Here is a 13,505-nt window from a genome sequence, read left to right as displayed (position 1 = left end):
GTTGAGAAGGAGCTAACACCGGTCAAAGACACTTGGTACACACAAGGAGTGTCGATCGTCTCGGACGGGTGGGCGAATGTGGAGACATCTTAGGGGTAGATAAAAAGGCTGGGGTGATTGCTAAGTATCTTATTGAAGCGATCGAGACCGTTGGATCAAGCAACGTGTTGCAAGTCATAAGAGACAATGCGGCTAATTGCAAAAAGGCCGGGCAAGAGATCGAGAAGGTATATAAGCATATTTTTTGGTCGCCTTGTTGTGTGCATACTTTAAATCTTATTTTTAAAGACTTGGGGAACGAGTTTTAATGGCTAAACGATACATATAAGAAAGGTAAGGCTATTGTTAAGTATTTTCTTAACCATACACATGCCTTATCAATATTTAGAGAAAATTCAAGGTTGCAATTGTTGAAGATTGCAAAAACAAGATTTGCGTCACATTATATACTTTTGCGAAGGTTATTGGATTGTAGGGAGGCACTAGCCACTACTATCGTCCTCAATTCTTGGCGGGATTAGATGAAAAGTGGGGATGAAAAGGCTAGAACAGATGGGGCAAACATCACTGAAACGATTAAAGATGAAGAGTTTTGGGAATCCGTGGAGAATATTTTAGCCATTACAAAACCTATTTTTTTGCTAATCAAGTTTTGTGATGGTGAAGGTCTTAAAATGGGTGAAATCTACGAAAAGATGGACAACATGGTTGGAGAAATCAAAGATGTTACGAAGGATAACAAATATGCAGGTTATTTTGAGGAAATTAATCAGATTGTTTTGGCTAGATGGGATAAAATGCCAATCCCACTTCATTGTTTGGGGCATGCTTTGAATCCAAGGTTTTACGATAAACATTATCTACAAAAGTTGGCACCCGGTGATGTTAAAAGAAAAGCTCCGAACCTAGATGTGGAAGTTTCAGATGGTGTTATAGAAGCGTTTAAGAAAATTGGAGAAGATGAAGAGGAACGAAGTATGTTGCGGGCACAATTTGCAACGTTTCATATGAAAAAAGGTATTTTTTCGAGGAGCGCGGCACAAGTTGATGCCGTGACAATGGATGCAGTTGATTGGTGGGGTACATATGGGTCGGAGACACACGAATTGGCGGAGGTGGCAAAAAAAGTGCTCTCTCAACCGATTAGTAGTTCTTCGGCGGACAGAAACTGGAGTACATACTCCTACATCCATAATGTCAAGAGAAATCGTTTAAATTTCAATAGAGCGGATAAACTAGTTTTTATTCACCCTAACATTAGGCTTCAGAGTCGTTTTTTAGAATCGTATAAATCTGGCCCCCACAAAAAGTGGGATATGAACTCGGAAAGCACGTATATTGAAGGTTCAAGTGCTCAGTTGGAAGAAATGGTTTGGGAAGATCTTGTTGAAGAAGACGTTGATAACGGGAAAGGAAAAAGGGCACGTCTAGATTAGGATTTTAAAACTTTATGTTTATGTTTTCTTTTTGCTAATATGAATAATATGTTTTGATCATTTGGATTTATGAAATTAGTAATTTTTGCTTTAATTTGTGTATACCGAACCGGACGTAATACTACACCGAACCGAATCGTACCGGATCGTACCGAAATGAACCTACCCCCCTCCGAACCGAATTCGCACCCACTAGCGAATCGCGAACCCGAACCACGTACCCGAACCGGAGCGAACCGCGAATTAGGTGACATTGAGTCAAATATTGACACAACACCCTACTTTAGTAGTATAAAACAACACAAAAAACCCTACTTTAATAGCACCACAAACCCTAATTGAATCTGCCATTAATTAATGTGAAACATATGTAGTTCCAATCAATAGTTTGAATGGAAAAATTAGCTACCAATCCGCCGCTAATCCAATCATTTGCAACATCTTCAGTTGAACAATATCATTTACACACCACTATCACCACCGCTAATCCAATCTGCTGAATCCACCTACGGTCACCAGAATCGCATTTAGATGTCACTGCATGTCACCAAAACATAAACCATTCTAAAGATCTGTGTCAAAAAGTTACCTTGTTCGCCCCAGTCCTCTTGTATCCGATGCGGACATCGTCGGATTGACCAAACCGCCTACACCATTATGTTCAACACCCTTGTAGTAGCAAGAGTTGTTGGTCCATGCGCCGGAAAAGTTGCGCTGCCGCTGTGCACTGGCGGCGGTTTGGCTTCTCTCTGCAATAAAAAAAAATAAACAATCAAATAAGCTAAAAGGACACAACTTAAAGTAAACTATCTACCTATCTTTTTTGCAGTTTCTGACTAATACAAAATCCACCTATTGATACCAAATGAGGTTAGCAAATGTTGTAATACAATGACTCACATTATATCCAATTACTTTAAAGACATCAGAATTTAAAATTTCAATAAAGGCCACCAAGTAAACACCCAACTGAGCTACAATCTATATCGACACAACACATTGATCTCATCAAGTAAAGATTAAAGAAAACAAAACGTCAATATTTGAAGAAACTCACATTCTCACTTTTGGCAGACGTCAAAGGTAAATCTTGTTTTTTTATGTAGCTTATCTACATTTGAATCAGAAGATATCAACAAATTACTTCCACTTAAGCACATATTCATAAACCCTAAGCCACAATTTAGCATAACTAGGGCTCAAATTAAAAAACATTGAATAGAAAACAGCACAATATGAATAAAAGCTCACCGGAGATTCTGTTGAAAAACCATAAAAACTGTGCGAAGGTGGATATTTGGTCATGGGGTATCAGTCTGTTTGTTCTCGACTCCGGTGAAAACAATTGAATAATAATCAAGGTGTCCTCTGCATAAATACGCAAGCCAATTGATGAGGGCGGTGAGGGGATGTGAAGGGACTTCTTTTTGACTGATCAATTGCAAAGTGAATAACCTAATTTCAACTCAGGGATGGGGACACGAAACGAAGGGGCTAATTTAATTCCTCGTTTCTACAATCCATTTCACATTAATTCCTGTTTTCTAAAAGGGTAGAAAAGGAAGAAAAGTGTAAAAATATAGGAATTTGTTTTTGGCTTTTGGTATGCCATCTTAAAAATAGGATGGAAATTACTTTTTTGTACATAGGAGATGCTTTATATAGTATATTATCTATACTACTTTATAAAGCATATAGGAAGGACAGAAATGGTCATTTGCCACTTTACAACCATTTGAAGCCCATTGTACAACCTTTTAAGCACAAAGGTGTTGAAAAATCCTTCAACACACGCAGAGCAGCTCATACAAACTAACCGGATCTCTTTGACCCGTTTTACCCAAATGGATCCAATATATACCTTCTTTCACTCAATCTAAACCCTAATATTCATTTCATTCACATCCGCCCCCATCCTTCTTCTTCTTCTCGCTCTCTCTCTCTCACTAGACGCGGTTCTAGGGTTTCAAAACCAGGCGCTCCAAGATCAATATCTAGGGTTTCTCTGTGATGAATCTCTTTACATCCGACATCCGACACCAGATCTGGTATGTTTGTAGCTGATTTTGTTTGTAGCTGATTTTTTTTTCTAGCTGATTTTGAGTTTGTTTTGTTTGTTTTGTTTGTTCTGTTATAGATGAAGATGGAGCGGTGGAGATACCATCGACTTAGATCTACCTTACCACCGTCGAGCCAGGTACTTTTTTCTGCTGAAATTTCTCAGATCTACCGTCATTTTGTGAGGATTTTTTATGAATATTGACAGATCTGAGGTTACACGACTTGCAGATCTGAGTTCTTAGAGGAATATTGGCAGCCCGGATCTGGTATGTTTGTAGCTGATTTTGTTTATAGCTGATTTTGTTTGTTAAAGATCTGGTATGTTTGTAGCTGATTTACATGCTTATGTTACTGATTATGTTTGTTACAGATCTGGTATGTTTGTAGCTGATTTACATGCTTATGTTACTGATTATGTTTGTTACAGATCTGGTATGTTTGTAGCTAATTTACATGCTTATGTTACTGATTATGTTTGTACCTGATTATGTTTGTTACAGATCTGGTATGTTTGTAGCTAATTTACATGCTTATGTTACTGATTATGTTTGTTACAGATCTGGTAGGTTTGTAGTTGATTATGTTTTTATAGATCTAATGTTACTGATAAGATTCAGTTTTGCTTTTACAGTTGCCGGTGGGTGGTAAAGGAGTTGTGTACTCCGGATTTTGTGTTCTTAATCTGTCTGAACTGAAAGTGTTTGAGGCTGTGATGCAAAAGCTGAGCTTGTGTTCTTAATCTGTCTGAACTGAAAGTGTCGAGTCTATGATGCATAAGCTGAGCTTGTGTTCTTAATATGTCTAAACTGAAAGTGTTGAGGCTATGATGCATAAGCTGAGCCTGTGAGGTTACATATTTGTTTCTTGTGCTTAAAACACTTGTACATCATGCTTTAAAGGTTGTTTAAGTTTAGTGGAAAATTACTCTTGTTGTGTACTCCGGATTTTGTGTTCTTAATCTGTTTGAACTGAAAGTGTTTGAGGCTTTGATGCAAAAGCTGAGCTTGTGTTCTTAATTTGTCTGAACTGAAAGTGTTGAGTCTATGATGCATAAGCTGAGCTTGTGTTCTTAATCTGTCTGAACTAAAAGTGTTTGAGGCTGTGATGCAAAAGCTGAGCTTGTGTTCTTAATCTTTCTGAATTGAAAGTGTTTGTGGCTGTGATGCAAAAGCTGAGCTTGTGTAATCTGTCTGAACTGAAAGTGTTTGAGGCTGTGATGCAAAAGCTGAGCTTGTGTTCTTAATATGTCTGAACTGAAAGTGTTGAGGCTATGATGCATAAGCTGAGCCTGTGAGGTTACATATGTGTTTCTTGTGCTTAAAACACTTGTACATCATGCTTTAAAGGTTGTTTAAGTTTAGTGGCAAAATACTCTTGTACATCATGCTTTAAAGCGAGGTTACATAACACAATAGACTGTGATGATGATTGTATTTTGAGGGTACATAGAAGATCCGAGTAGCATCTTGGCGGGGCAATATCCAGGTTGCATAGTTCTCACTCTGCAACCGTGTGTTGCAGCCATGGCTTTACCCGTAGTTGTGTTTATCTCTCAATTACACGTCTGAGTCTTCCAGATGTTTTGAAAGAAAGTATATATTGGATCCATTTGATTAAAACGGGTCAAATGCATCCGGTTAGTTTATATGAGCTGGTCCGCGTGTTGTTGAAGGATTTTTCAACACCTTTGTGCTTTAAAGGTTGTACAATGGGCTTCAAATGGTTGTAAAGTGGCAAATGACCATTTCTGTCCTTCCTATATGCTTATTAAAGTAGTATAGAGTATAGAGTATAGAGTATAGATATAGATATAGATATAGATATAGATATAGATATAGATATAGATATAGATATAGATATAGATATAGATATAGATATAGATAGATAGATAATGTGCTTAAAATGATTTTAGCCTTTATGTTTGTTACAGATCTGGTATGTTTGTAGCTGATTTACATGCTTAAGGTTTTAGTATCTAAGTTGAGTGCTTGTAGAGTTGTGATGAATTGTGATGAATTTAGTTGAATTTATAGACTTCCAAGCATGCTTCCTTTCTGATAAATCCGAACAGTGTTTGCTTTTACAGCTGTATTTGAACAGTCATCGTCAGTAAAAAAGTTCAAAAAGTATAGCAGTAAAAAAATTTTGGGTTCTAAAAGGTTGTCAACTGTTCAAAGTCTTTTTGTGAAAAGTCTTAGAAAGGTTGTCAACTGTTCAACTGTAAAATCAGGAGTTAGGTTTCTGAAAAAGGTTTCGAAAGTCTTTCTGACAGGTTACTGTTCAATTTTTTTGTCATAAAAAAACTAAATCAATTATTACTTTAAATTCAAAAAGTTTATTAAAAAGAGTTATAATTTGATGCAAGTGCAAAGTTGTTTAGAGTTTTAACCTGATTCATTACTTTAAATCAATTGTTACTTTAAATTCAAAAAGTTTATTAAAAAGAGTTATAATGTGATGCAAAAGCTGAGCTTGTGTTCTTAATCTATCTGCACTGAAAGTGTTGAGTCTATGATGCATAAGCTGAGCTTGTGTTCTTAATCTGTCTGAACTGAAAGTGTTTGAGGCTGTGATGCAAAAGCTGAGCTTGTGTAATCTGTCTGAACTGAAAGTGTTTGAGGCTGTGATGCAAAAGCTGAGCTTGTGTTCTTAATATGTCTGAACTGAAAGTGTTGAGGCTATGATGCATAACACAATAGACTGTGATGATGATTGTATTTTGAGGGTACATAGAAGATCCGAGTAGCATCTTGGCGGGGCAATATCCAGGTTGCATAGTTCTCACTCTGCAACCGTGTGTTGCAGCCATGGCTTTACCCGTAGTTGTGTTCATCTCTCAATTACATGTCTGAGTCTTCCAGATGTTTTGATAAGCAAATGACCAGGTGGTGTATCGAAATCAATCAGCTATAGTTTGATGTTTATTGTCTGAACTGAAAGTGTTGAGGCTATGATGCATAAGCTGAGCCTGTTGAGGCTATGATGCATAAGCTGAGCCTGTTGAGGCTATGATGCATAAGCTGAGCCTGTGGGTTTGGGTCGAAACAGGTTGTTTGTGGCCGTGGTTGAAATGGGCTGGACCAGGTTGGTTGACCCGCTAATACTTATTCTGCATTTTTTACATATTTATAAATAACTACTGATGTAATTTGTGTGTATTAAAAATGTACTATGGACATACTTTCAACCTGTTTGAGATAAAGCACAACACGAATCACGAATTCATGGGTCAAAATGTTCTCTTAGTAACTTGATCCATTGTGGCTGCAGGTTGTGGAGCAGTTTGTAATCCCTCATCCGTTTGACCTTCTGTAGAGGTTTTCAAGTGCTAGCGGTGGCTCCTCTTATATATTTCAAACTCAATTATTTTAATTATTTAATTAGTGATCAGTACTTCACTGTAATGTTATCAACTTTATTAACTAAACTTTATGTCATATGTTTGAATTATAATCATCTTATTGTTATTTCATACAAGGTGTTTATTTAATTTAATTATGTTTAATTAACAAACCTCAAAGTGTTTAAATCATTTAATAATTCCTTCCTAACATGTTATTTGGTGTTACCAACTTTAGTCTTTAGAATTTATATAATAGATAATTAATATAAATTTAAAAAGCCTTCAATAAAATAATAATAATAATAATAATATTAAAATCAAATATGAAGAGGCTAAAAACCAATGAGTGAAATCCTATGAATTGGACGAGTAGAACACAACATTCTATGTCTGTCAAATTAACATTGGTATCACACCCAAGTAGATAATATAAAAAAAACAAAATAAATTATTTTTAGTACCACCATTAGTGGGGTTGGATGGGATTAAAGCCATTGGGGTTATGTACACAGCCTTTTGGTACATACGAAAGGCTCGCAACGACATGCTTTTCGCATTCGTAAATTGTCGTCACCGTATTAACGGTCTGGTATGATTTTATATGGCCGGTTTTGGTATAAAACCAAAAATCAACCAATCGCTACGTTTTGACGATTTTGAAACCGACAAGCCAAAAGTTAAAGAAAGAAAGTGACTTCGAAACCAAACCGAAGACCGGTTTGGGCGGTTTTACGTTTTGAAACCGAACCGTGTTAAAGAAAGAAAGTGACCGCGAAACCAAACCGAAGACCGGTTTGGACGGTTTTACGTTTTGAAACCGAACCGTGATCACCCCTACAATATATCACTAGACGACTGATAGACTCATAAACTAACGGTAAACGAGAATAAAGGAAAAACCTAAGCTTTTCAAAGTAAATTAATACTAAGGATATAAAGATTCGTATTTTTTTTTTGAAAGCTAAGCTTTTCAAAGTAAATTAGTATTAAGGATGGATTTATGCCCAGAAAGCACCATTGAAAAAGGGTACCTTCCAACAAATCACTTCACATGGACATGAGTTCGGGAAAGATGGTCGGAAATGGAGAAGTACTCACCAATTAAGCCAATCTTTGACTCCTTTATGATAGAGTGGGAAGCAAAGAGAGGAAAAAGGGTGCGAGAACACTGCCCCCTCCTTGCCGAAATTGTTTCTTTTCCCTGTTGCCGGTACGACCAACCTAAAAATATGTATGATAAAGGTGAAAAATCCTTAGAAACTATTATACCATCTCAACATTATTAGTTGTCGTGTTGTACTGCGTTGTAAATTGTCCTCGCAGCCGATGGACTGCTCACCACCCTATATAGATGGCAGACTGCTCCCGTTTCAAAGTGCAACTATAGTTTTTTTTTCTCGAATTTACTTCATCTTATGGGAAATAGATTGCGGGTTGTACATTGCTCATAGCATTCATTGCTAGCTAATGCAGTCTTGGCACGCGTGTTCGTTTTTTTTAATACTATGTTTGTGACTGATATTTTCTTAATAGCATGTTTGTTATTTTTTAAAAGCCTGTAAGACTCATGGTATACGCCACACACAGATGCTACAAATAAGAAACTTAACAAACGTATAATACAATGTATCACGAGAAAATTGATAAACTCAGAGTAAACAAAAACCGCGTTGTAAATTGTCGTCCTGCCGCATCGCGCGGGTATACGTCTAGTAGATAGATATAGATATAGTATTATGGATTTATGATTTAAGTATTTAAAGTAAAAGTAAAAATTTGTGATTAGGTGGAAAATGTAAGGATGTTTGTAAGTTTGGAGATAAAAGTGAGGTTTTTAAGGATTTGTATGGATATGATGAGCAGCTGACTAGGCGGCTAAGGGCAGCTAAGGGCGTCCTTAGCATTGGAGATAGTCTAAGTTCATATTTTGGCGATGTTGAAACATTTAGGTTATATCTAACACTGATACCCAATGTTTTAAAATCTGGTTTTTATACTATATCGGATTTGGCTTAGAAACGGTTTAATCAGGTGTATCGGACGCTTCAGTCAAGTGTACCGGGCAGTCTTACCGGTTCTACTGGACAGTTCAACCAGTACTACCGCCTACCAGCCGGTTTGAACTGGTTTTTAAAACATTGTCGATACCTATTTTTATACGTATTGAAGCTGAGCATATGATATCGTGTAGTCTAGCTAGCGAGTAACTATAAAATGGTAATTAATGTGTAACTATTAACATGTTTTGAGCTGGGGATAACGATGCTCCAAGTAAGTTGAATAGTTCATTTTATGAAGTATACTCTGAATAACTAACTATTAATCATTATATGAGTACGTAAAGCTGCGGAGCACATGATCGGTAGCTTGGCTATTTGTAAAATAACATGTAACTATTAACAAGTTTTGAATTAGCCAGAGGTAATGATATGTCAACAACTAGAAGTTGACATCTGTAATTTGTGATCGGAAGTCTACTCATAAAGCTCATCAAAATAAAACAAAATATATCTTAATGAAAACAAATTACAACTCGTTACATGACTCTTTATTATTTATATTACCTTTTTCTCTAATTATTAGAGTGTAGGGAGTGGTTAGACACTTTAAATATGTAAACTCTTAAATCACCCAATCAAACAGTGCCACGTCATTTACCTATTTTGTTTACCTATTTCTCAAAAACGTTGGCGGTGGTTAGACACTTTGGAATAGGTAAGACCATGGGGTATGGTGGGGCTTGGGTTGGGGCATTTGTTGACACGTGGAATGGGAGCCCCCCACCACTCAAACCCACGCCCATGGGGTATGGTGGGGCTTGGGTTGGGGGCATGAGTTTGGTTTGGCCATTGAGAGCCCGCCATGTCACCTTACTAGCCCTACTAGCCCGCCCCACGCCCCGCTTCAAAGCCACGCCAATGGGGCCACGCCCCCGGGGTGGTGGCTTGGGCGTTTTCAGCCAACCCACGCCCCAACCCAAGCCCCATACCTCATGGCCTAAACTATTTAAAAAAAAAATACATGATTGGTTGAGAAGGCATGAACCCCACTACACACCCCTCTCTCTCTCCCCTTCCCTCCCTCTCCCCGATTCGGTGAAGGTTCACCGAAAACACCCTCCATTTCGTTAAACTTAATCGGCAAAGTTGGTTGGCAGTGGAGGGGGGTCGGTACCGAATGGGTTTACCGCTCCCACTCCGTATACCCTTAATTAGTCACACATGAAGTGTGCATGCACGAGTGGGAAATATCAAAAGTCAGAACCATACTTGGGTCAACTGAAATTAACTGGATAGACCCATCACTTAATGGTGGACTTCCACGTGATTGCAATGAATGGGGTCACAAAAGCCCATACATGGCAGACTTCAATGTTGAACTTGAGTATGTGATTGGGTCAAGTGGTGAGAGTCCAGATAGGGTGCATGGGGTTGACGAGTAGAGGTAAACAAAACGGTTATGTTCTATAACCGTTTCAGTTAACCTAACCCCTAGTTATTTTCTCATTTGTTTTAACCGGTCATTACTTTAATTGATTTGGTTAATTAACCTTTTTTTTCTCTTTTTTTATTGGTTAACTTGTAATCCGGTTAATAACCGTTTACACTCCAAAATATCCCTAATTGATTAGGAACCTGTGGTTAAAAATAACTTCAAACAAATTACTAGTGGAACAACCAGTTCCGATTAATAAACTGGTTACTATGTCCACCTCCAGATTAATTCACACACGAGGTCCAATTCAGTCTGAATGCTTTGGAATTTATTTAAATCTAGTTTATAAGTTATTTAACTCATAAAGCTTTTAGATTGTTTAAAAGATAGTTTATCAGTTATTTAAAACACAAAACTTTTGATTGTTTAAAAACAAATTTAATAAAATCCGAGCTTTTAAAACCGATTTCACTTGTCCCAAGCCTATTAGAATAGGTTTCAGTATTTTCCAACTAAAACCGATTTCATACCTGAACCAGTTTGACCTTGAAAAGAAAAAAACCCGATTTTTATAACTTCCGGAGGCAGGATGGGGCCGCGTGTTGGGTTGCCCTCAATCACTTAGGCTACGGGGTATGAGGAAGGTAGTTTGGGTCATGGATTGCCACGTGGGATGTGGTCACATGATACACCGCCCTCTTCCCAAACAATGGTGGTTCGCGCCGGTTTAATCCATGGCAACCACGACCCACTTTCAATTAATTAGAGAATTTTGATTGGTGAGGGAGGATAGTGAGAGTCATGGTCCATAGCATATATGGTGGTGCATTAAAAACAAAAATGCATACATCTTGCATGGTAGACTTCAATGTTGAGGATGAGATTGGGCCATGTGGTGAGAGTCCAGATGGGGTACATGTAGGGCTGACATATCGTGTATACCCGTACACGATAAGACACGATACGATAAGACACGATACACGAAATCCCCATACACAAACACGACACGATAACTTATCGTGTCCTTTTTTTCAAACACGGACACGACACGATATACACGAAAATTACCTGTTAATACCTGTTAACATGACTGTTCGACTGTTATACACGAAAATTATCTGTTAATACCTGTTAACATTAACACGACATGCTATCTGAGAGTTACAGATGGAGTTTAGGGTTTTATTTTTTTTAATTGAATGAGGAATGAAAATAGAAAGGAATTAAGGAACACACACGCACATGGCTAATGAGTTTTATTTAATTTAATTTCTTATCGTGTACTAACGGGTTTTAACAGGTAAACAGGTATTTAACCTGTTTATACACGAAAATTAACAGGTAATCTCGTGTCTACCTGTTTGGTACACGATACCTGTTAAGGCCATACACGATACCTGTTAACTTCGTGTAGGTTCGTGTCGTGTATTCGTGTAAAATTGCCAGCCCTAGGTACATGGGTCTCATCCACACGCAAGTCCCAATCCGGAGAATGCTTTGGATTTTAAAAACTATTATTATGTTTGAAATCTATAAGGTTCAATTCTACTTTATAAGTTATTATATATATAAATATATAGCTTTTAAATGTCTTGAAAACAAATTGTCCTATATATTAGTAAACTAGGTTATAACCCCGTGTATTACACGGGTTGAGTAAATAAATTTATATACTAAATAATAAAACATTATATCTTTAGAAACTTCCTTTATTGCACGGGTTGAATAAATATAATTTTATATATTACATAATAAAAAGTTATAAATATAAGAACCATATTGTACGGGTTGAATTAATGTAATTTTATATACCAAATAAAAAAGTTATATATCTTTAAAACCACATGTATTACACGGGTTGAATAAATGTAATATTGTTTACCAAATAATAAAATAATACATCTTTAAAAAACCTCATTTATTACATGAGTTAAATAAATGTAATTTTATATACCAAATAATAAAAATGTTAGTAAATGTAATTATGTACAGTGAAAATAAAAATATTTAATATATTAATACAAAGTTTGGCTTTCGTGATAAATAATTGTTTTATTTAAAATGTTTTAAATTAACAATTTACAATTTCGGATAATATTTTATTAGAAAAATGGAAGAATGGTATTCAAAATTAAGTAGTATAAAATTTAATATTAGCTCATTATTCATTTGTTTATTTAATTAATATAAGATAAGTTTGGAAGTGAGACGAGAAAATCATAAAATAAATACCTACAGTGAACGACATGTGATACACATTAATGTTTTATTATATAGTATAGTATAGATAAAAATTTAGATTAATATAAATAGATTATTTTGTTGTAGCAAAATTTGTTAACGAAGTCTCAATAAATTTAACTCATTATTTAAAACTCTGTAAATGTATAAGTGATCAATAATATTAGTTAGAGTAAATTACAATTTTGCCCCCTGTGATTATATCACTTTTACCCTTTTAGCCCAAAAAAGATTTTTTTAACATCTGATCCCCAACGTCTTTTTTTCTAACCATTTTGGCCCCTAACACTAACCCCATCCATTAAATATTAGGGGTCAAAAGAGTTAGAAAAAAGACGTTAGGGGCCAAAAAGATTAGAAAAAAGACGTTGGGGGCTTAGATGTTAAAAATTATTTTTGAGCTAAAAGAGTAAAAGTGATATAACCACAGGGGCCAAAATCGTAATTTACTCTATTAGTTAAATAAATAATATTATAAATGAGAAGGAGATTAAACTAAATAATAATTATTAACCCCATCCATTAAATATTAGGGGCCAAAAGGGTTAGAAAAAAGACGTTAAGGGCCAAAATAGTTAGAAAAAAAGACGTTGGGGGCTCAGATGTTAAAAAAATCTTTTTTGGGCTAAAAGGGTAAAAGTGATATAACCACAGGGGGCAAAATCGTAATTTAATCTACTAGTTAAATAAATAATATTATAAATGAGAAGGAGATTAAACTAAATAATAATTATCCATAAGAAATTAAACTAAATAATATTTAGTAGGAGGATTATCTATAATTAATTAGAAAAGATTAAACTAAAATAATAATACTTATCTATAAAACATAACCTAATATGATGACAAGTGTCCCTAAAATAGTTTCTTTTATTATATAGTATAGATGGATAGAATTAACAATATATTTCAGGGGTATTTAAGGGTATTTTTTACTACATAAAACAAAACAACCGGTATTTAAGGGTATTTTTTACTACATAAAACAA

General features: G+C 35.8%; 1 protein-coding gene across 1 annotated transcript; it reads left to right on the top strand.

Annotated features, from left to right (window-relative positions):
* The first annotated feature begins 521 nt into the window (after positions 1-521).
* On the top strand, positions 522-1,436 carry LOC110875889. The gene has a single exon (XM_022124084.1). The coding sequence runs from the start codon at positions 522-524 to the stop codon at positions 1,434-1,436; it is 915 nt and encodes a 304-aa protein (XP_021979776.1).
* The last annotated feature ends 12,069 nt before the right edge of the window (positions 1,437-13,505 follow it).

This window comes from Helianthus annuus, chromosome 9 (assembly GCF_002127325.2).
Source record: "Helianthus annuus cultivar XRQ/B chromosome 9, HanXRQr2.0-SUNRISE, whole genome shotgun sequence".
NCBI classification, from domain to species: Eukaryota; Viridiplantae; Streptophyta; class Magnoliopsida; order Asterales; family Asteraceae; genus Helianthus; species Helianthus annuus.
This window is presented reverse-complemented; position numbering and strand designations above follow the sequence as displayed.